The sequence below is a fragment of the Electrona antarctica genome, assembly GCF_951216825.1.
Source record: "Electrona antarctica genome assembly, chromosome: 24".
NCBI classification, from domain to species: Eukaryota; Metazoa; Chordata; class Actinopteri; order Myctophiformes; family Myctophidae; genus Electrona; species Electrona antarctica.
The window spans coordinates 27,845,291-27,868,256 of NC_136803.1; the positions used below are offsets into that span (position 1 = coordinate 27,845,291).

The window sequence follows — 22,966 nt, forward strand, 5'->3', positions numbered from 1 at the left end:
ACTTCGATGTTTAGAGGTTCCATGACCACGGCACGTTCACAGTTTAAAAGTCGGAACACTGTAATGATACGATGTGGATGGATTTAGGCCTATATATTAAACCCAAACCAACGTGGTAGCCCCTTTCCGGACTCTCGGTACCGCCGTCCAAAATAGAGAAAAGGTAACCGAGGGCAAGGGTGCCGAGAGGGGCTAACCAACGTGGTTTCGGCGAACATGGTAGGCCGCCGAGGCCGGTCCGGTAGGGTAATCATTGAGGCTGAGTGACTGACAACGCACCACGTGTGGCGACTTCTTTTACCCTAGTAAAACAAAGTGTCTTTAGTTTGGTTTATGTTCAATAAATGCATGCTTCGAGGGTGACTGCGTCCAACTCTTTTGCATAGTATTTCGATAAAATGACACAGGACGTCACGTCCCCAATGGAAACAAGCCATAGCCTAACGCTTTCTTGGTTTATCGACGTTTTAGCATTCTTTTGTATGAAACTACCTACAAGTATTCAACTAGAAGGGACAACGAACTGAACTGTTATAATATTAACATGACATAACTGTTTTAACTCCTTAATCTGATCTGAAATTCAAATAAAATGACACTTAAAGCTCAACGACATGCAAAGTCGTCTTTTTGTCTTCTAACTTGAGTTGATGTCGTGAATCGTGATAAACAGTCATGTGAAACATCATGTATTCAAAATTAGTTAATCCAGGCCAGGTCTTTGTGGGGAGGTTGTCTAGATTAACATTGATTCTCAACCTAGGATCCAGGGGACCCCTTGAGGAAGTTCCATCATGTGGGCCCCGAGCAAAACTATGAAGTTGAATTCCACTATTTCACCAGTTATAAGTTAACCCAGTGAGAGAATGTATTAAAATAAAAGACTAAGATAATAGGTTCCACTTTCCACTTATCTCCCACAGACAGTAGAATTCTACTAAATATGATCCAACAATAAAATGTTCTTATGGGTGCATCTGGTACTAAAATCTTTTCAATTGGCGGGGCCACTGCCTAATATCAATGTGGACGTTCTCGACATTTAAATGTTTGAGAAATTCTGAATTCACTTTACATGTTTGCCTTAAAGATTGCCTTTCTTTTTTTAAATTATAGGCTACATACTACTGACAAGACTACTGACAACCATGGCCGACGAATGGGAGGAAGAGGTAACTTAAGAGAGGGAATTTAACTGACCTGTTTGAAACATTGAGAGACTCCCGTTGAAGTCATAACTCATAACACGTTTAATGTGTCCATGTTTACAGGGAACCAGCACCGGTGGTGCAGTCACCAGCCAGCCTTCAAGCAGTGGTGGGTTTATGCATAGCTACACAGCAAAATCCTGACTGTTATTTTAACTATGACTGAAAATGAACCCTTTGCTACAACATCTCATTTACAGTATATTGCCATATACTGTTTAAAGTAGTCATAAAAAAATAACATTGCTACCAGTGACTTGATGGTGGGGGTTACATACCTTTATGTATGTAACAGTGGGCTCAACAGACAATTAAGATTGTTATCAGTTGAATTATGTTCATAAGGGTGACTGTGATGTATGTTTGTGTATTTTAGGGAGCTCCTGGAAAGGAGGATTTGGAGGAGGGGATGACAATGACAGAGGTAAGTGTATGTTATGGGAAATGTGATTCCTTAAATTTGTTCTCACCACTGGTACTGGGCCTGATAATAGTTGCATGATGTCTGAATCGGCTCAATTGCTTTGGTAGTTGAATGTCTTACACTTTGCTCTGACTTTATGGTAAATGCAAGATGCAAATTTCGAAACCATTGAACTACTGTCTCGAGGGGAAAGTTAATTGCGTTGGACGTTTGCGCAAAATTACAGTTCTGTTTGGCTTCATTAACTAAAGTTGCACAGTGCAGATATGTCAAATAACATGCATAGTTAATAACTTTAGCACAACAATAAGCATCCAGCATTAGATGTCATTTACCAAATGGAGGTTGCCTGTGTTTTATACAGGTCGTGGAGGAAGAGGCAGAGGCAGAGGAGGGCGAGGAGGAGGATTTAGGAGCGACTCGGGTAAGAACACATTTGGGCTGCATACAAATCTGTGGTATACTATCGATATTACTGCGCATGATAAGTAAAGACAGTTGCCAAGGGATGCCCACTGGCCAAGTGGTCCAGGCTCATGCTACATGGGCTCTGGCCTGGCAGGGCGTCCCGTTCACAACGACCTTTGCTGCGTGTGTCTCCCCATCTCTCTCCCTCTTTACTATCCATATTCACTTGATACTGCCAACGGCAGAAAACTCTTCATGCACGCATGAATGCAAAAGAGAAAGGTGGATTTCAGAATGAATCAAGTAAATGTGCAAGCCAGTCAGCTCTGCTTTCACCATACAGTAACATTAACTAATTGTTGTACCGGTAGTTTTACTGAAACCATTAAACCCTTATACATGCTTGTAATGTATGCAATGTATGAATGAATCATGATTACATTATTCTGGAATACTATTTTCAAGTCTCATGAAGCCCTACCATACTGTACATGTGTCGGTGACATTGTTTCACAACACATTGGTAGCTTAAATATAGCTAAACTTTTGACCTTATTTTGCAGGAGCTGATGAGAAGGGGAATGGTAAGTACTAGTAGTATTATTGGTGTTGACTGTTGGCACTCTTAAAAATGTACATGTTTATATTATACGATGTCTGAGTTGTGTATTTTTGTTTAGATGAAGCAGGTAGCAGCTGGAACAGTGGAGGAGGAGGCAGCAGCTGGAACAGTGAAGGAGGAGAGAGAAGAGGACGAGGAGGCAGAGGTGAGACGGGCTGTGGCTGATCTACAGTAACATATAATTTATACTGGTGAAGTAGCTTATTGAAAGAAATCCATGTGAAAACATGCTTTAACAAGACGGCCATTAAAATCAGTGGTTCTTATGTCACCCCTCCCACCTCAAACTTCCCGCTCCAAAAGAGCCACAACCAAAAATAGACATTGAAAATTGAAAGGAAATGTAAAGCAAGGAAGAAGTCAAGTATATAATATGTATCGGGTTCTTATGACGGTAATATTTGTACTTGACAGGAGGCAGCAGAGGAGGTCGAAGTGATGGAGATGATGGAGGATCTACAGAAGGTAACGAAGGAGAGCGGTGGATTAAACTAGATGAACTGGGCCACTGGATTGTCAATAAATGATTTGCTATTGAACTGATTGTATTTTTTCTTCCCAGGGTTTGGAGGTGGAGGAAGAGGAGGCAGAGGTGGCAGGGGTGGCCTCCCTCAAGGTATACTTTTATTAAAAATCCAACTTAAGTTCTCTGGTAATGTTAGTAAATATTGGTATAAAGTTTGTTAAAGTCAGCTCTATCTGGAAAATTCCACAACAAGCTTGTAGAATCCCAACATGTCAAAATTGACTGTGGAAAAAAGACGGTCCTGAAGTATCTTACATTAACCATGGTGTATTGCACCACCGACTCGCTAGACTCGAGACAGACTGACATGCTACTGATGTCCCACCTGCGCCACTTCAATTGCTGCATAAATAAGTCCTGTATTCAAATTAGGTGCTTCTTAGCAGAAATTCAAAAATATATTTTAAAGATATTTAACTATATATTTTCGTGAACTGAAATTACGAACGGATGAGAGCTTCTTGTGCAGGACTTTATGGAGGCGGATGGTTGGGGAATGGTTGACTATCGACTAGCAAACAGGCAGCTGCAATGTTTGCTCACTGCCATCAATCTCATGTATTTTGTCTCAAATCAATATTCCTTGTTCTTTTTACTTTGGGAAAGAATTAATGTATTTGAAAATAGTTGTATGTTGTGCGGTTTCATTTTTTAGCTTTGTGCTTTAACTGTGTTTTAAGTTCTACTTGCCTGAAAAGGGAAGAAATAATTAAAATGTATTCCTGAAGTAATTCTATGTTAGTGTAACTGCAAAAAGTTGATGTAAGTGTAATGACATGACATGTCTTTTTAGGTGGAACAGAAGGTGAAAGAGAAGGTTCTGGAGGAGGTAAATTTATCATGATACATAACTGTAAAGTGAATTAATGAGTCATGTCCATGAGTGAATGTCAACTGATCCTCCTTGTGTAATGCTACTTATGCTGCAGGATATCGTGGCAAAGATGAAGAAGTCTTTTCTAAAGGTAATTTGTGTGGATAAGGTTCCATGTTTGAGTTGGTTAGCTTCAGCTTGCATTGGGGAAACATGCTAAAAAATATATATTCTTTTATCTGTAACAGGTTCAACAGAAAACACTGAAGATGGAGGTGAAGAGAGTAAGTAATTCAAATAAATGTATTCATTGTGATACATTTCTTGTATACTTGTCCAAAAGTCATTCTAACTAAACCTTGTCCCTTTCCATAGGAAAGCCGGTGACCTATATTCCTGAAGCCCTCCCTGAGGATGAAGAATCAATTTTTTCCCACTACGAATCTGGCATTAACTTTGACAAGTATGATCAGATCATGGTGGATGTTAGTGGCAGCAACCCACCAAAGGCCATCATGGTAATGATCTGTTACCAGTGTTCTCATCAGTTCAGTAGTTGTGAGTAGTTTTCTTGGACAGCAATGAAACCCTGTTTGTCTCCATTTTCAGACTTTCGAGGAGGCACAATTCTGCGAGTCCCTGAAAAGGAACGTGAGCAAGTCCGGCTATGTGAAGCCAACTCCAGTGCAGAAGCATGGCATCCCTATTATCGCTGCGGGCAGAGACCTCATGGCCTGTGCCCAGACTGGATCAGGCAAAACGGTGAGATTCAGCTGATGTTTTCATCTAGAATGACTTATGGTTCAGGACAGGACACATTGTTCAGATTAAAAATACATCAAGTGGTGTAATGAACCACTACATACGAAGTGGAGGTGAGCTTGGTTCTCTGTTTTCCTCCCTACAGGCAGCCTTCCTGCTGCCAATCCTCCAGCAGCTGATGGCAGACGGAGTGGCAGCTAGTCAGTTCAGTGAGCTGCAGGAACCTGAGGTCGTGATCGTTGCCCCAACCAGAGAACTGATCAATCAGATCTACATGGAGGCCAGGAAGTTCGCCCATGGGTGTGTATCGTCAAAATAGTTGTCCTCAGCATTTTGAACTACTATCAATTAGTGGCATTTTGAACTATATCTATCAGTTTAGATCATACAGCTTTGTCATTAGTGTAGTAGCAACATGGAATGTAATAATTTGAGTGTAAAAGTGCACACTGGCCAGAGGCCAATGAAACACACCAATGACGCCATAGTAGTATATTAATGAACACATTTTTCTCATCTGACCTGTGTAGGACATGTGTGCGTCCTGTTGTGGTGTATGGTGGAATCGCAACTGGACACCAAATCAGAGACATCTGCAGGGGATGCAACGTGTTGTGCGGGACTCCAGGGAGGCTGTTAGATATGATTCAAAGAGGAAAGGTAAGGCAGCCTTCAATTCAGTAATGGTGGTTTCACATAGTTGCACTTGCAACTATCAATTATTTTCTTAGCGATTATTATATCGATTGTTTAAAAAAGCATTTTTTACATACTGTATTAAATGTATGAATCGATTAATCCCATAACCGTTATTTTACATTCATATTATCACATTTGTTTTTAAAGATTTTTGTCTATAATTACATAACCAAAATAGGGACTAATTGATTATTTTATTAAATTATAGATAATCATTCATAATCAATAAAATCGATTCGTTGGATTAACCCATTCTGGGCGGAAACCCCTTTTGGTGTTTTTAAAGCATTGTTATACTTTTAGCTATTGAAAAATAGCAGATCTACAAGAGCTTGTAGGTCTGCTATTTTTGAAAAATCGTGAAAATGTGGCGCAAATTTGGAATTCTTTCAAAGCGAACATTTTTCAATCAAATATTTGCTTCTGGGCGGTCCCTGGAACAACATTTTCACATTGGGGTTGGAGGCCTATTGCATATATTTTTTGCGGTCCTTGACATGAAATAGTTTGAGGGATTTTCTGAAAACTGTCATGATTTAGAAGACTGTGATGTGGGGCGACTGGCTCAAGAGGTAGAGCAGACTGTGATGTGGGGCGACTGGCTCAAGAGGTAGAGCAGGTCGTCCAATGATCTATGGGTCGGCGGTTCGAATCCCGGCTCCTCCTGTCTACATGTCGAAGTGTCCTTGGGCAAGACACTGAACCCCAAATTGCTCCCGATGTGCTGGTTGGTACCTTGCATGGCTTCCGCCGCAATCGGTGTATGAATGGGTGAATGTAATGCACAATCTATGTAAAGCGCCTTGGATAAAGGCGCTATATAAATGCACCATTTACCAAGACATTTTGTAGAATCAAGCTCAGGTCTAAATGGGTTAACTGTTGCACCCCTAACATCAGCTAAACATCTATTACTATGTTGAGCTGAATTTGCTCCCAGGGAGAATAATACATGCCATAATAACTCTGATGTTCCTTCAAGGTGGGTCTCAGTAAGGTCCGTTACCTGGTGTTGGATGAAGCAGACAGGATGTTGGACATGGGCTTTGAGCCTGACATGCGCAAGTTGGTGGCCTCTCCTGGTTTACCAGCAAAAGAGGAGCGTCAGACCCTGATGTTCAGCGCCACCTTCCCTGAGGACATCCAAAGGTACACTGCGTTATGTATCTTCTATAGGTTGTCTTTATGTGAAACTCCTCAATACTGATCCATTTATCTGCATGGTGTTTTTTTACAGGCTGGCCTCTGAGTTCCTCAAGACTGACTACTTGTTCCTGGCTGTGGGTGTGGTGGGCGGAGCCTGCAGTGATGTGGAGCAGAAGTTGATTGAGGTCACCAAGTTCTCCAAGAGAGATCAACTTCTTGATGTCCTAAAGACCACTGGTAACGTGCATTGAATTAAAAGCTACAGTTAATCCTGGGCGGGAACCCCTTTTGATGTTCTAACCCTTCTGGACGGGAACCCCTCTTGGGGTTCTGTACAGTATTCAAAAATGTAAAGATTTTGATGCTGCTATATAAATATGTGAAGTTTTTCAGAAAACTTAGGTCAGGATTTAGAAGCGTTTTTAGAATCTGCCTCGTCACTGGCTCCACAAGTTTTTGTTTGTGTCCTTGACGGTTTACAACGCAGAATACACTTGCAACCACGCAATGCATATACACTGACACTCATCTACATTCACTTATAACTTAATAAGCCTAGTGTGCCTGTGTCTCCACTTTTTGTTAGAAATACATGGCAATAACTAAACAATGCGTTGCTTTTTGTTGGGGTTTGTACAGGAACCGAGCGTACAATGGTGTTTGTGGAGACGAAGAGACAAGCTGATTTCATTGCAACATTTTTGTGTCAGGAGAAGGTTGCTACCACTAGTATCCATGGGTAAGTGGTGGCTTGATATTTCATATATATATTTAATCTTTGTTTATTCCAGCATGCTCTTTAGCAGAGGAACATTTGACCTGTACTGTGTATTTTGACAGCGACCGTGAGCAGCGTGAGCGAGAGCAGGCGCTACAGGACTTCCGCTCTGGAAAATGTCCCGTCCTGGTGGCTACCTCTGTGGCTGCAAGAGGTCTGGACATACGTGATGTGCAGCACGTGGTCAACTATGACCTCCCCAAAGTCATTGACGAATACGTCCACCGCATCGGGAGGACCGGTCGTTGTGGCAACACTGGGAAAGCCATTTCCTTCTATGATCGTGAAAACGACAACCAACTGGCTAGCTCCTTGGTTAAAATTCTCTCTAGTGTACGTAGGTTACCTTGACTCCTCAACATGCTGCTCTGACAATGCCTTAAAAATACAGCCCTAATAGTTCCTGTTTCTTTTGACTGATCGATAGGCTCAGCAGGAGGTGCCTGCATGGCTTGAGGATTCAGCCGGTGCCGGTGGATCTACAGGCTTCAACCCAGGAACCTTTGCTTCCACAGACTCTAGGAAGGTAATTGTGAATTAATTCAACCTTTTGTTGTGACCCAAAGAGCTATCATCTATTAAGTTGGTGGCTTGTCATTCAGTTGAATTACCCTGATGAAGACAGTATATGGTAGTGTCACAGCATGTTATGAACTTTATTTAGCACATGAAGAGACTATACATTTGCATAGGTAATTTACATGTGGCCAGAACGTATATTAGTCAAGACAGGAACAGACTGCATCCTGGTGTGGAAAGATATTGGATATTTCTGATGTGAAATAGCAACATATATAGAACACATATCTTTATGCATATAGGGTGCGTTTGGATATGTGCACTCACAGATTAATTATATCCAAACAAACCCATTGTGTGGAGGCAAGTGCAATATAGCAAACCTAAGCTTGACAACATGGCTTCTGTTTTTGCCCTCAGGGGGGAGCCAACTCTGCATCCAGCCAGCCAGCAGCTTCCCAGAATGAAGATGATGAGTGGGAATAGATTGCCACTCTCCTGCTAGTTTAACGTAGCCAGACGATCTCCACTTACTGATACATCTGGTGACATCTAAATTCAGTGATTAGGCTAAAACTGGGTGGAAACCATTTGGTAATGTGAAAAACCATAATGGGATGGTATCGGGATCAAGTAGGCGTACATTTGTTACCGCTGGGTTTCTCCGGCATAGTTTTCCCCAGATATATCATTAAGCAGAGAACTCTGATCATCTGGCTACTACTTATCCTGCAGTTTCTTTCCTTTTTTTTAAAAGTTTACTTTGTCAAAATTTTAATGCATTAACGTTTAATGCAAGTGTTTGTTTTTACATTTTGTTTGCTGAATTTGTTTTATAATTGGATTCAGTATGAGGCCATGGCTCTTGTGTTTGAAAATATGCCTTTAAAAAAAGTAATAGAAAATGTGTTACTTATTTGTCAATAAGTATCATCAGTGTACTTTTATTTGATATGCTGTGGCTATCTCACAGCTAGTTCTTGTTGATAATATTTACAGTTTAGGTCAATTCATGCTTTGTGTGGCTAGTGGACATTCAAAGATCCAGTGTTGCTTAACTGGAAATATGTATAGTTGCGGACGCTTAAAAAAAACGTCACATAGGCCTACTCTGGTTTGGAATATAAAGTAAGCTCTACTATTATGACGCACAAGACTACTTTTACATTGTTATATTGTCAGCACGTTGAAGACATTGTCGTTCGACACTTGTAGCTCAAAGCATAAATTGACATGTACTCGTCTTGTTTAAATTAACCAAGATGCAAGGAAAGTATGCAACATCCCCATGCTTTGTTACATTTCAGGGATGTCCAGTTGTCCATCTTAATAAGATGCAAGGAAAGTATACAACATCTCTCTTGTTTGATTACATTTCACATTGCAGGGATGTTCATTATGTTCTGCAATAAAAGGCCAAACCTTTATACAGTGTTTGATTTCAACGTTTGTTCACTTGACAATGTAAATAAACATGGTTCAGTTCTAGTGTGTTTAGCCTGGTTTGCATGCTGGAACACAGTTGCATTGTGAGACAGCTCATCTGTGTTTCTAGAAGTGAACCAGAGCCCTGCAGCTTTGCTTTGAACAAAACATTTACTTGGCAGTGGACAGCAGTGGTGCATTGTGGGATGTCATGTCAGTTACTGAAGTCAAGATGGCTGTAAACAGCAGAAAGAGGAAAGAGCATGTAGCAAAAAGGCCTTGAATGAAGTTAAATATCGAATATTGCAGAGCGTCTTGGATCATAACGAAGCCCGTGTTTTGCGGCGGTTTGCACTGGGCCTGTGGAGGGAGTCCTGCGTTCATAAATACTCAGAAGAATAACAAAGACAACTGAGGGGGATATAAAGTCGTATGAATCCCGACGAGAAGGAGGACTGTGAGTGTGCAGCGCCACCACAGGCCGAGACCACCCCGGCACGAGGATACGACAGGTGGGCAACGGAGCATGGAGAGGACCGGGGATTGAATCATATAGCCTGTATGTAGCTTATTGCTAACTGTCAATTGAGTTGTGCGCCGTCGTTGCGCTCCAGCGGCCAAGTATAAGCCGTTTTTATATGAGGTGGTAACTGTTTACGCAACGTGCGTCTTATTGAACATCGTTGAGTTTTTTTGGAGGAGGAAGTAATGTTATGGTTTTTTAGGTAGGATTTCACCGTGTTAGCTTAGGATGCTAACCTCGGTAAACGTCATTAATACGAGCAGGCTGCTAAGCGAGCAAGGAGTGGACAGTGACGTCACAATACAGTTTTTATTTATTTTTGTATTCACTTCCCTCATTAAAAAAAGATGTATTATGCATAATGGTTTTAGGTTTCAAACAATTCTTTATTATAACTCCAACTAGTTATAACTAGAGTAAGACCATAACATTTAAAAAAAAGTTATATGGGGTATCAGAAGAAGTGAGCTGATTGAATTTGTATTGTATTTATTAATAGTTTGCAGAATTACAGTACATTTCAAGCACAACTCAATACAAAAAAACTTAACTGAGTGGACGACCCAATAAAGCACTACACTTGTTTACAAGTTCAATTCATCATAACATTTAAAGACATACACTTCTTTATAGCCAAAAAACAGGAAATAATTATAAAGGGAAAATAAAACATATACAGTGAGGGGGGGTTGGGGATTCAGATTTTATGGGGGCCAGTTTCGAATTGCAGCCGTCCATAGTAGGTGCCCTTTGAGAGCGGTTTTGAGCAAAGTGCTTCTGCTTGACGGGCGCTTCTGGTTGTGACGTCCCTGCTGAATCCTTGGTGCTGTTATCCTATTAGCCAGCTAGCCCCGGCTCTGCTGCTCTATGAAGCTCCTGCAAGACCAACCGTCTGATTGTTGAGGAACCGGGAGCATTTCCTGCTCAAATTCCCTGCTAGGTTTTGGGGTCTGTAGTGGCAATTGTCTTTAACGTTTGGTCTGCATTAAAGTACAGTACACGCCAGTCAGTTCCCATTTAGCTGCACAGTTAGCAACTTTAGCATGGTGCACTGTCATCTTTAGGCTGGTCCTGATCAGGACATGGGCTGACCCGGGCTTTGCTTGCATGAGACACCGGCTCTGGCATAGCCTGCTAGTCCCGCGCCGCAGTGTTGGACACCACTATATATGTATTATTTAACTGTCTGATAAGATGAGACATCAACCGCCACCCAACCTGAGTTTAATTCATATCTTTGTCCTGAATGTCATGCCAGCGAGTCGGAACAAGCTTGACCATTGCAATCATTTTGTTGTTATTCAATTAGAGAATACGAGGAGCCCGAAGTAGAAAACCCAGAAGCAAGCCGAATGTAAGTTATATTTGAGACCTATTGTCAAACTGATCTCATGCTAGTATACAGATGTGCATGCATGTGAAAATGTACTTTCAACCAGTAAAACCTGCAACACAGAAGCATGACCACTTCTGTAGTTCTCTCTTTAACCCCAGCAACAATTGCACATTCTCCCAGTCTGTTGCTGTACATTTACCTTTATCCATTTCTACCTTTTGATTGTCACTGAATTCCCAGCAAATTACTGGATGTTTATTATGAGCATGATTTATTTTTTTGTGTTTGAGATCATGAGAACATGGTATTTCTAATACAAATCACACTATCGTATATAAAGAGTAGTCAGCTTATTCGTTAGAAGTTAATTCTAACGAATAAGCTGACCCTTTTGGGAGTGGGACTGACTCTTTGAGTTTGATCTGATCATAACCCCTGGTGTTTTGACCTCACTCCCCTGATAACGCAGGAAGCGTGCGGCCGCCAAGCATCTGATAGAGCGCTATTACCACCAGTTAACCGAGGGCTGCGGAAATGGCTCGTGTTCCAACTCCTGGTGTGCCTCGTCGACGGGCTTCCACCGCATGGACAACAACGCTGCGGCCGTCAAGGCCCTGGACCTGTACAAGATCAACGCCAAGCTCTGTGACCCCCACCCGTCCAAGAAGGGCACCACCTCTGCCTATCTGGAGAGCAGCGCCCACAACAACTCGGCGTGCAGCAACAGCAAGAAAATGAACCACAAGGACGTGCATTCTGTGAGGGACGACTTTAAAGGTGAGCATGTTATGAAGATTATTAAGCGCTTGCGACTGAATTGGGACTGGGAGTACAGTCCATAAAATGGACAAAGTATGATTCTTGCCACCAGGTGGCTCACCTGGTGAGCGCATACAAGTAAGGCTCACACTCTCCTTCCTTCCTTCCTGTCTGTCTCCACTATAGCTATTAGAGATGCTCCGATAATCGGCTGCCAATCGGCCATATCGGCCAATATTCACTCCGATCGGTTGTCGGAGTGAACATTGGCTATCTGGAGAAACCGATCTTTTACACCATTTAAGTGGTATAAATGTCAATCAGATGTATACTATCATTTTTCATCTTTGTGACAGGCCTAAACATTCTCCCCTTCCTCCCCACACACGGGAAGAGTTTTGACATATGATATATTTGGAAATAATTTGCCTCTTACGCACAAGATCGGTATTGTGCGTATGAGAAAAATAATCTCTGATCGTGATCGGTCCCAAAAAAACCTGATCGGAGCATCCTTATTAGCTATCAAAAAAAGGCTTGAAAACACGATTCTTAATTTTCTAGTCTGTCTTCGGCAGAGGTGCACGATATTCATGAAACATTCCCCAAGGTCGTAGGCCCTTTTCTTTCTTTGTTTCTAACCAAATACCATCCGATCTTCTCCTTAGATGTGACCTACCTGACGGAGGAGAAGGTGTACGAGATCTTGGACCTGTGCACTGAGAAGGAGGACTACTCCCCTCTGATCCGGGTCATAGGCCGGGTGTACTCCAGCGCCGAGGGCCTGGTGCAGAGCTTCCGGAGGTCCAAGCCCCACACCAAGGAGGAGCTGAAGTCCTTGCAGGGAAAGGACGAGGACAAAGACGAGGACGAGAAGGAGGCGGCCGCCTGCTCCGCCACGGCCATGGAGGAGGACTCCCCCGCCTCGTCGTCCTCGTCGTCCTCCGCCTCGTCGCGGCTCGGCGAGAGCTCGGCGGGCGACGACGCCCAAAAGCTCGGGCCCGACGAGGTGACGGTCGACATCGACGCGGTGCGGCGGGTCTACGAGCGCCTGCTCTCCAACGAGAGGGTGGAGGCTGCGTTCCTCAACGCGCTGGTGTACCTGTCGCCCAACGTGGAGTGCGACCTGACGTACCACAACGTGTACTCGCGCGACCCCAACTACCTGAACCTGTTTGTCGTCGTGATGGAGAACACGAACCTGCACAGCCCCGAGTACCTGGAGATCGCCCTGCCGCAGTTCTGCAAGGCCATGAGCAAGCTGCCGCTGGCCGCGCTCGCCAAGCTGGCGCGCCTGTGGTCGTGCCACGGCGCCGAGCGCATCCGGCGCATGATGGAGACCTTCCAGCAGCTCATCACCTACAAGGTGATCAGCAACGAGTTCAGCAGCCGCAACCTGGTGAACGACGACGACGCCGTGGTGGCGGCCACCAAGTGCTTGAAGGTGGTCTACTATGCAAACGCTCTGGGCGGCGAGCTGGACGTCGGCCACACCGACGAGGTGGACGAGGAGCCCGTGCCGGAGTCCAGCGAGCTGACGCTGCAGGAGCTGCTGGGCGAGGAGCGCCGCAACAAGAAGGGGCCCCGCGTCGACCCGCTGGAGACGGAGCTGGGTGTGCGCACCAACAACTGCCGGCGCCCGCTCGTGGCCTTCGAGGAGTTTGTCAATGAGCCCCTCAACGAGGTGCTGGAGATGGACAAGGACTACACCTTCTTCAAGGTGGAGACCGAGAACAAGTTCTCCTTCATGACGTGCCCCTTCGTCCTCAACGCCGTCACCAAGAACCTGGGCCTTTACTATGACAACCGCATCCGCATGTACAGCGAGCGCCGCATCACCGTGCTCTACAGCCTGGTGCAGGGCCAGCAGCTCAACCCCTACCTGAGGCTCAAAGTACGCAGGGACCACATCATTGACGACGCTCTGGTCAGGGTATGTGTGACCCTTCAGTTTTTTAACCCATGGAAGCCCATTACCACCACTGAATACAAATTAGAACTGTGAGGGTCGACGCGTTTCGACTAAAAAGTTCTATCTGAATATCTGAATTCTGAGATTCCCTTTTCTCTCACATTTGTGAGGGGAAAAAAACCTACAACTACTGCTGTGATATAAAGTCAGCCTTGCGAGAAACAAACTCGCAAAAATTCAGGCTTTTAAAATTGTTCTTAGTGGTGGAAATGGGCTTCCATCTAAACCTGTGTGGTACATTCGAGATTGTTGCACTTGCAACTACTGTTTTTTCTTTTCGAGGGAGAGACAAAACAACTCAAATTTTGCAGATCACCAGTATATAACAATATATGAAACTGTATTCAAATTGGATAATTTCAACAGCAAGGTTGGAAATTGCTACATAAGTGATGAAATGGCAGCAGTCCAGTAGCAGTGGCCAAGCCTACTGTACAGTTAGTATATAAATCTCCTTTTAAATTAGGTATAAACGGTTCCATGTTTGGTCCAAGTGCCAGGTCCTCATATGCCATCTCATAATATTTTGAAGCTTAATGCATGCATAGCGCTGACTTGTCTTCTACTACATGGGCTTTGCTCCATGCAGTTGGAGATGATAGCAATGGAGAACCCTGCAGACTTGAAGAAGCAGCTGTACGTGGAGTTTGAAGGAGAGCAAGGCGTCGACGAAGGGGGAGTTTCCAAAGAGTTCTTTCAGCTCGTGGTGGAGGAAATCTTCAACCCAGACATCGGTAGGGAAACAGATGTTACAAATGTTAAAAAGTTATTTTGATAGTTAAATTGATTGATTGAAATTTGTATTTCACAGTATGTAGACTGGGTACAATTCGAACGAAAGCACAAGTCAATACAAAAACTGTTACTTGTGGATGAACCATGATAAAGCATTTACACAACAGGGTCCACCATTTTCAATTCATCGGATACATTTACATTACCCTCAGTCATATTATATGAAGCTGAAAACTACCATTGCATTGGACTCCACTGTAGTTTGAAACTTTAACCCATTCTGGACGGGAACCTCTTTTGGTGTTTTAACTAAGCATTATGTTATACTTTATCTATTGAAAAATAGCAGATCTACAAGCTCGCTACGAGCTTGTAGTTCTGCTATTTTTGAAAAATCGTAAAAATGCGGCACAAATCTTTGAATATATATTCTTTCAGAGCGAATGTTTTTTTAATTTCGACGTCGGGCCTAAATGGGTAAAACTATATGTTCAACTGCAGACCACACCCTAAACATGATGTTATTGTACCTGTGTAACCATTGACACCTGAGGGCAAAACAGGTACTGTTACATTGCAACTGTGGCCAGAGTAGTGCAACCTACAGTATTTGTCAGTTTCAACATGTGCAAGTACAACACTAGTAGTTATCTGTACTAGTCACTGTAACTAACATTGGCACTGGCAGCAGACTCCAAACAAAGTCAAAGGTTTTGCAGCTTGTCAAAATTATCAAAGTCCTTAAAGGACAAAACTGTCTCATACTCGCTGATTCGTTAAACCCCCTGAGCGTTAAACCCCGGCCATATGTACACTGCTGGAATGGTGATTTTACGTCCAATCTCCGCTCTCGTTTTGCGCCGTAGACATCATTTGTCTCAGAGGTTTTGACATTTCTGATGCCTGACACAGTCGACCAATGTGTGTGCTGTCTCTCTCCAAACCCATTTTGACCTGAGATCAGATTCTAAAAATGTCTTCTACATCCTGACAGTTTTCTGAAAAAGCTATGTTTCTATGTCAGTCGTCAGTCATTTTTCAAAAATAGCAGACCTACAAGCTCGTAGCGCGCCACTCGGTGGCGCGCTATGAGCTTGTAGATCTGCTATTTTTCAATAGCTAAAGCATAACATGATGCTAACACCAAAAGGGGTTCCTGCCCAAAATGGGTTAAGTAATTCCCATCACTTTGTGTTTGTTGTCCCCGGAGAGGAGATTATAGAAGTGTGTAGTACCTCCGAGACTCCTCAGACAATCTTTCTTCAGAACTGTCGTGTCCCATGGTCCTTTGCTGAAATAACTTGCGCATTGAATACATGCTGTTCACATTGGTGTCTCTGCAGTGATATTCGGCTGGTTAGAAATTCTTGGAGGTACAAGAACTGTGGAAGCAAACAGTTTTTTTTATTATTTATTTTTTCTCGCAATGATGAAATTTTGTTCTTTTTCACCTGCCGAAGCCAAAAATAAGTTTGACTTTGTCGGAAGTATGCTGCAGGCTTCAGCATGAAGTTGCACTTTAATTCTGCACATAGGTATGCAGCTTCTTACCTGACTCCACGGTGAAATAAAAAGCCCAATTTGCCATGTTTTCTTTTCTCCAAACGAAGGAATGTTCGGGTACGACGAGCGCACCAAGCTGTTCTGGTTCAACGCGTCGTCGTTCGAGAACGACGGGCAGTACACGCTGATTGGCATCGTGCTGGGCCTGGCCATCTACAACAACTGCATTCTGGACGTGCACTTCCCCATGGTGGTCTACAGGAAGCTCATGGGCAAGAGGGGCACCTTCAGGGATCTGGGCGACTCCAACCCAGTAAGGAAGCTCACCTCCTTTGATCATTACTTTTGGGGGGTTTTCCCCTCCACTCTTCTCCTCATTCTTTTCCCCTTCTTTCCTGTCCTCCGCTCCTCTCCTCGCCAGAGCTGGGGGATTAACCCATTTTGACCTGAGATCAGATTCTAAAAATGTCTTCTACATCCTGACGGTTTTCTGAAAAAGCTATGTTTCTATGTCGGTGGTTCTTCGATTTTTCAAAAATAGCAGACCTACAAGCTCGTAGCGCGCCACTCGGTGGCGTGCTATGAGCTTGTAGATCTGCTATTTTTCAATAGCTAAATTACGACATAATGTTTAAAACACCGAAAGGGGTTCCCGCCCAAAACAACAACTCACATTTTCATAAAGCGCACCTGCCTCCTCTGGAACCACGCAAGTCGGGGACAGATGCATGCAAACATTGACATTTCTTTGATTCCCTGAAATCATTGGTTCAACCAAATTGCTGCTCTGGTTAATGCACACACCCCTGGGTCATTTCGGTTGGACGACGCGCCTGAGTTGCAGACAAACACACAAGTTTTGTGGAATTCTTTTAATAGATTTACATCGGTAGCCTGCTGCAAATGTGATTTATTCTCACTCTTGTTCCTAAAAGGCAGGCACTAGGAATGTGATGATTCTCTGGTTGTCCAGACAACAGTGCAAACTTTGTTTATGTATGCACTTGTGTGCATACATACAGATGTGTGAGTGTGCATGATGTGTACCGTAGTCCTCACTAAGGTACACAGCATCAGGCACGCTCAAAACTGTCCTTGCGTATGCTTCTTTATACTCTTGAAACCTATGTTGAACTTTGGAAGAACCCTGTGTTGTATACGCTAGGGCATTCACTTCTAGTCATTTTTACTAGTTGACTAGTCGACTAGTTGTTTAACTACCTATTATGTAAAAAAAAAAAAAAATTATATATATTTTTGGAAATAAATATTTGTACATTGAAAAACTGTGTACATGGTGACTATAACTATAATCTGCCTGATCTTGAGGCCTACAAAATCGGGAAAAAAAAAAAAAAAAAAAACTCAACTAGTCAACTAGTACCAACAAGGTCGACTAGTGGATTTCCTAGTCGACTAGTTTACTAGTTTCTTAATGCCCGTGTAGTTAACATGGCATGGTGTAATTGCAAATAGTGTCATCATCTTTATCTCAAAATGACACTCTTAGCGCAAATGTAAACAAAGTGGATTATGTCATGGCTAGTTTATTTGTGACACACACAGGACATTTCTTCAATTACTTTGGATCCATTGGAACCTTGTTTTTTGTTTTTTTCACCGGTTTTGTACATACAAGGTTTTAGTTATAGTATATTAGCCCATTTTGGGCGGGAACCCCTTTTGGTGTTTTAAGCATTCTGTTCTACTTTAGCTATTGAAAAATAGCAGATCTACAAGCTCATAGCGCGCCACTCGGTGGTGCGCTATGAGCTTGTAGGTCTGCTATTGTAGGTCTGCTATTTTAGGTATGCTATTTTTTTAAGTCATGAAAATATGGCGCAAATCTTTGAATATATATTTCAGAGCGAACATTTTTAACTAAAATATTGGCTCCTGGGGGGTCCCTGGAACTACATATTTTGAGATGGGGGTCCATGGCCCAATAGCGATAATTCTGGAGGTCCTTGACATTTCTTTTTATCGACCTCAGTCCAAAATGGTTTAGTAGACACCCTCTAACAGTCTGGTTGTGTGTGTTGCTCCTCCAGGTTCTGTTCCAGAGCCTGAAGGACCTGTTGGTGTATGAGGGCAGTGTGGAGGAAGACATGATGATCACCTTTCAGATCTCCCAGACAGACCTGTTTGGGAACCCCCTCAGTTACGACTTAAGGGAAAATGGGGACAAGATCCCTGTCACAAACGAAAACAGGCAGGCAAGTAGCGTGATTCTCATACACACATGCACACACACACACACACACACACACACACACACACACACACTGATTGATTGCACTGGAGTCAATAGAACAGCGATTAACACAAATACCTTGAGTGGATTATTATACGTCTCTACAGGGAGAATACAATTAGAATTTTGTTAACATTATAGGTGTGTTCGCTTACACCCCTCAAAGTATCTGTCTGAAATTGACTTTGAGAACGTTAGCTGTGGACTTCAATCACATAGATAGAACCAGTCCTTAATTGGAGACAGTGTATTTAGAATGTTTTATAATAATGTATTAAAATGTAGTGAATACAGTGTAATTAATTCAACCCATTTTGGCCTGGCGTCAAAATAAAAAAAAACGTTCGCTCTGAAAGAATATATGTTCAAAGATTTGTGCCGCATTTTTAAGATTTTAAAAAAATAGCAGACCTACAAGCTCATAGCGCGCCACTCGGTGGCGCGCTATGAGCTTGTAGATCTGCTATTTTTCAATAGCTAAAGTATAACATAATGCTTAGTTAAAACACCAAAAGGGGTTCCCACCCAAAATGGGTTAATGATGGTAAGGTTGATCATTTCTCTCACGTTGAATTTGAATCTAAAAGGCAGAAGTAGGTCTTCCTGAAACGCGTTACGCAACCCACCCACTTATTCTCAGTTGCATATTATTTAATTTCCTTTACATCCGTCTCCTGGTGTGGTTTGATGTGTTACTTGTCTGACGACATATTTTTTAAGATTTCAAGAAAGATTTTAAAATAAACATCAGGAAGCTCAAAGTCCTCATGTAGTTTGGTAGCAATTTACAATCAAAATGTCTCAAACATCACGCATGCAGCAGTTTTGCTGCATGCAATGATAGGAAATAGACAGGACATGGTTTTAGTAGAGATTTCCTATAGTAATCTGCTGTTCTGCATTGAAATGCACACAGACAGCAGAGCGACCGCAGCGGTGTCTGAATTACTAATACATATTCCAGTACATACATACTTGGCAAAAAAAAATTAGAAGCACGAGAAAGTGCAATTCCCCGTTCTGGAACAGAAACTTGCCTGTAACAGAACTGTTGTTTCCTCTTCTGGTGCAGGAGTTTGTGACCCAGTATGCAGAGTACATGCTAAACAAGAGTGTGGAGAAGCAGTTCAAAGCCTTCAGGAGAGGCTTTCACATGGTGACCAATGAGTCGCCCCTCAAATACCTGTTCAGGCCCGAGGAGATTGAGCTCCTAATCTGTGGGAGCAGGGTGAGTGAGCCTTTGGTTTGTTTGAACCTATTTAGACTATCCTGACAGTTTTCAGAAAAACCCATGTTACTGTCAGTGGTTCTCAAATATTTTCATGTCAAGGACCCCCAGAAATATCTGTATTTGGCCGCCGACCCCCATCTGAAAATATGTTGTTCCAGGGACCCCCCTAGAAGCAAAGATTTGAGTTAAAAGTTCACTCTGAAAGAATATATTTTCACGATTTATCAAAAATAGCAGACCTACAAGGTCTGCTATTTTAGCGCGGCACTCAGTGCCGCGCTACGAGCTTTTTCAATAGCTATAGTATAACATAATGCTTAAAACACCAAAAGGGGTTCCCGCCCAGAATGGGTTAAGCATTTTAAATCGGTCATATAGTAATCACTCACCCTCTGTCTGTCTGTCCATCAAATATATGAATGTCATAGCAATCACTCGCCCTCTGTCTGTCTGTCCATCACATTTATGAATATCAATACAGTGTACTGCCACTTTCTTTGAACCATAACCTCTGTGTAAACTTCAACTTGTCTGTTAAAAGCTACACAGCCTTTAATGATTTAACCACTTAAATCCTATATACTTAGTTGACCAGGGTTCCCCAGGGCTTTATACTTGTGCTTTTTTCAGTGAAGTGAATTGGAGTAGAGGGTAAAAAGAGAACATCTACAAGCTCACAAAGCGTTGCGTTGCGTTGTGATGTTTTGTGATCTTGTAGATTTGCTATCTTTGCTGAATGTTCGCCCACAGAATAGGGACACGTGATTAAACTTCACCACAAATAAATATCATCCATTAATCATCCATAATAAACATAAAATAATACGCCAAGCTTACATTAAATGTAACAAAAAAAACAAGCATCTGAACACACAGCATGTTGATGTGTCACTACACTTACAGTACATTAGATCAGGGGTTCTCAACCCGTGGGTCGCGACCCCTCGGGGGGTCGCCAAATTATTTTAGGGGGTCCCCAAATTATTTTATTAAAAAAAAAAATCAAAAATAGCAGACCTACAAGCTCGTAGCGCGCCACTCGGTGGCGCGCTATGAGCTTGTAGAACTGCTATTTTTCAATAGCTAAATTATAACAATGCTTAAAACACCAAAAGAGGTTCCCGCCCAAAATGGTTTAAGGTTATTGTAGCAGTCAATTTATATTGGGGGTCGGGAGGGGGCGGGGCGGGGGTCCCGAGACATTGCCAAAGCATTTCCGGGGGTCCCCGGCCAAAAACGTTGAGAACCCCTGCATTAGATCACAACAAAGAGAGGAAAAGTCAAGTCAGTTGGTCGGTAAGTTCAGATAAACAGGGTCTGGACTCTCTGGAGAAGCGGGATTCTACAGTAAGTACACGTTTCACCACAGATGAATTCCTTGACTTCAGTTTCAGATTTCTGAGGGGGGGCCCCTTACGTACCTGTACATTTTATGTTTCCTTTGTGTTTTCATTTTGTTTCACAATCCCTAAATTCCATCCTTCCTGTCACACTTGTGCACACACAGAATCTAGACTTCCTAGCACTTGAAGAAACGACGGAATACGACGGCGGTTACAACAGAGATTCTCGAATCATCAAGTAAGACTGCATGTATGACTTTTTCACTCTGTGGCTTCACTATCAGTTGTAATCTCTTATTATAAGTCACTCTGGATAAGTACAAGTGATGCACAAAGGCATTCAGCATCGGTGTAGCAGTGTTATACACCCATGTGTGTTGGTAAATGTTTGAAATCTTTGAAATGTAACACTTGGGGGCACGGTGGCACAGTTGGTAGTGCTGTCGCCTCACAGCTAGAAGGTCCTGGGTTCGATTCCCGCTCGGGGCGCTGTGGGTGCTGGCGCCATGTTTCCTCCTCCGCGTCATCAATGCCCATACCCGAGGCGGGGTTGGCGAAAGGGCCTTTTTGTGTGGAGTTTGCATGTTCTCCCCGTGTCCCCTAGGGTAGGTACCCTCACAAAAAACATGCAGTAATCCTGGTCTCTAAACTGCCTCCCCCTGGCCAGCCGGGGCGCCTGATGGAGGGGAAAGGAACTGGTTGGAACGTGTTCCTTCCACGCGCTACGTCCAACCAGGGAAACTCCCCCCTGTCACGTGTAAAGGAGCAACTTGGACACTCAGGCATGAAGGAAGCATGAGTTCAAGTCCGTTGCTCTCCCCATGTCCCCCATATATGGGGACTAGGTTGGCGGAGGGTGTGTAGAGAGCCCAGGATCACATTAGATCATTGACACAGGGGTGAAAAATGGGTTACAAAATCGTGGGATAAAAATTATTTAAAAAAAAAAAGAAATTAACCAAATGGTCTTTGGTACTTCTTACTACCCATTGTCTCCTAAATAAATGGTATGAAATTTATACTATACCTAAACAAACTGCTAACGTACTACATTTCCCCCGAATGACTTGCAACAGCCACTGGTTGAAAGTAATCCTACTTTAAAACCGTTACCAAAACCATTGGAATGAAAGCATCACCCACTCAACCCTCAAACCTGTGTGTGTGTGTGTGTGTGTGTGTGTGTGTGTGTGTGTGTGTGTGTGTGTGTGTGTGTGTGTGTGTGTGTGTGTGTGTGTGTGTGTGTGTGTGTGTGTGTGTGTGTGTGTGTGTGTGTGTGTGTGTGTGTGTGTGTGTGTGTGTGTGTGTGTGTGTGTGTGTGTGTGTGTGTGTGTGTGTGTGTGTGTGTGTGTGTGTGTGTGTGTGTGTGTGTGTGTGTGTGTGTGTGTGTGTGTGTGTGTGTGTGTGTGTGTGTGTGTGTGTGTGTGTGTGTGTGTGTGTGTGTGTGTGTGTGTGTGTGTGTGTGTGCGCCGGCCGACAGAGAGTTCTGGGAGACGTTGCACTCGTTTGGTGAAGAGCAGAAGCGACTGTTCCTACAGTTCACCACAGGCACGGACCGAGCACCTGTGGGCGGTCTGGGAAAGCTCAAGATGATCATCGCAAAGAATGGCCCAGACACAGACAGGTAACCCCCTGTCTGTGTCTAACGGCGGGTTTTGTGTTAATCTGTGACATTTCACTGTCATCTAACGCCGGGGCTCCACCGGACGCGTTGCGTCTCCGTCGCGTGCGTCAAAAAAAGAACCGGGGCAATTTTAATGCAGTCGCGCAACGCAACGCGGGCAGTGGAGCCACCCTTCATTGATTAAAAAGGGAACATTCCCTGACGGAGACGCGACGCTGACGCGCCCGGTGGAGCCCCGGTGTTAGTTTGAGTCTTCCATTGACATCCACAGTTGTACATTTGCATGATTCCATTGTAAAATTTAAAAGTAGTAATATACTGTGTGTGTGTGTGTGTGTGTGTGTGTGTGTGTGTG

General features: G+C 43.3%; 2 protein-coding genes across 5 annotated transcripts in view; both read left to right on the forward strand.

The window, feature by feature from the left end:
* The window catches only part of LOC306917013 (putative ATP-dependent RNA helicase DDX4), a 9,749-nt gene extending 416 nt beyond the window's left edge, over window positions 1-9,333 (forward strand). The window contains exons 1-22 of one of the 2 annotated variants that reach the window (XM_079495132.1): window positions 202-241; window positions 1,117-1,172; window positions 1,272-1,317; window positions 1,585-1,632; window positions 1,997-2,056; window positions 2,604-2,624; window positions 2,721-2,807; window positions 3,077-3,127; window positions 3,225-3,278; window positions 3,982-4,017; window positions 4,118-4,153; window positions 4,251-4,286; window positions 4,378-4,520; window positions 4,612-4,764; window positions 4,910-5,064; window positions 5,295-5,424; window positions 6,446-6,612; window positions 6,701-6,846; window positions 7,249-7,348; window positions 7,450-7,720; window positions 7,815-7,913; window positions 8,327-9,333. In XM_079495132.1, the coding sequence (XP_079351258.1) occupies window positions 217-241; window positions 1,117-1,172; window positions 1,272-1,317; window positions 1,585-1,632; window positions 1,997-2,056; window positions 2,604-2,624; window positions 2,721-2,807; window positions 3,077-3,127; window positions 3,225-3,278; window positions 3,982-4,017; window positions 4,118-4,153; window positions 4,251-4,286; window positions 4,378-4,520; window positions 4,612-4,764; window positions 4,910-5,064; window positions 5,295-5,424; window positions 6,446-6,612; window positions 6,701-6,846; window positions 7,249-7,348; window positions 7,450-7,720; window positions 7,815-7,913; window positions 8,327-8,392 (1,986 nt within the window). In that variant the 5' untranslated portion in view covers window positions 202-216 and the 3' untranslated portion in view covers window positions 8,393-9,333. Of the gene's footprint in view, window positions 1-201; window positions 242-1,116; window positions 1,173-1,271; window positions 1,318-1,584; window positions 1,633-1,996; window positions 2,057-2,603; window positions 2,625-2,720; window positions 2,808-3,076; window positions 3,128-3,224; window positions 3,279-3,981; window positions 4,018-4,117; window positions 4,154-4,250; window positions 4,287-4,377; window positions 4,521-4,611; window positions 4,765-4,909; window positions 5,065-5,294; window positions 5,425-6,445; window positions 6,613-6,700; window positions 6,847-7,248; window positions 7,349-7,449; window positions 7,721-7,814; window positions 7,914-8,326 lie in introns of those variants that run through there. The other variant, XM_079495133.1, reaches the window with a different exon arrangement.
* A 190-nt stretch (window positions 9,334-9,523) lies between these two features.
* On the forward strand, window positions 9,524-22,615 carry LOC306917060 (ubiquitin-protein ligase E3A-like; the record flags this gene model as incomplete). Of its 3 annotated transcripts, none has more annotated exons than XM_079495182.1 (10): window positions 9,524-9,843; window positions 11,164-11,208; window positions 11,660-11,967; window positions 12,618-13,882; window positions 14,511-14,655; window positions 16,267-16,472; window positions 18,211-18,375; window positions 19,486-19,641; window positions 21,152-21,225; window positions 22,468-22,615. In XM_079495182.1, exons 1-10 carry the CDS (start codon window positions 9,764-9,766, stop codon window positions 22,613-22,615), a joined length of 2,592 nt encoding a protein of 863 aa, XP_079351308.1. In that variant the 5' UTR covers window positions 9,524-9,763. The 3 variants fall into 3 exon arrangements, with proteins under 3 accessions (XP_079351308.1, XP_079351310.1, XP_079351309.1); XM_079495184.1 differs by having other exon boundaries at window positions 9,787-9,890; XM_079495183.1 differs by lacking the exon at window positions 9,524-9,843 and adding an exon at window positions 10,652-10,802.
* Window positions 22,616-22,966: the final 351 nt, after the last annotated feature.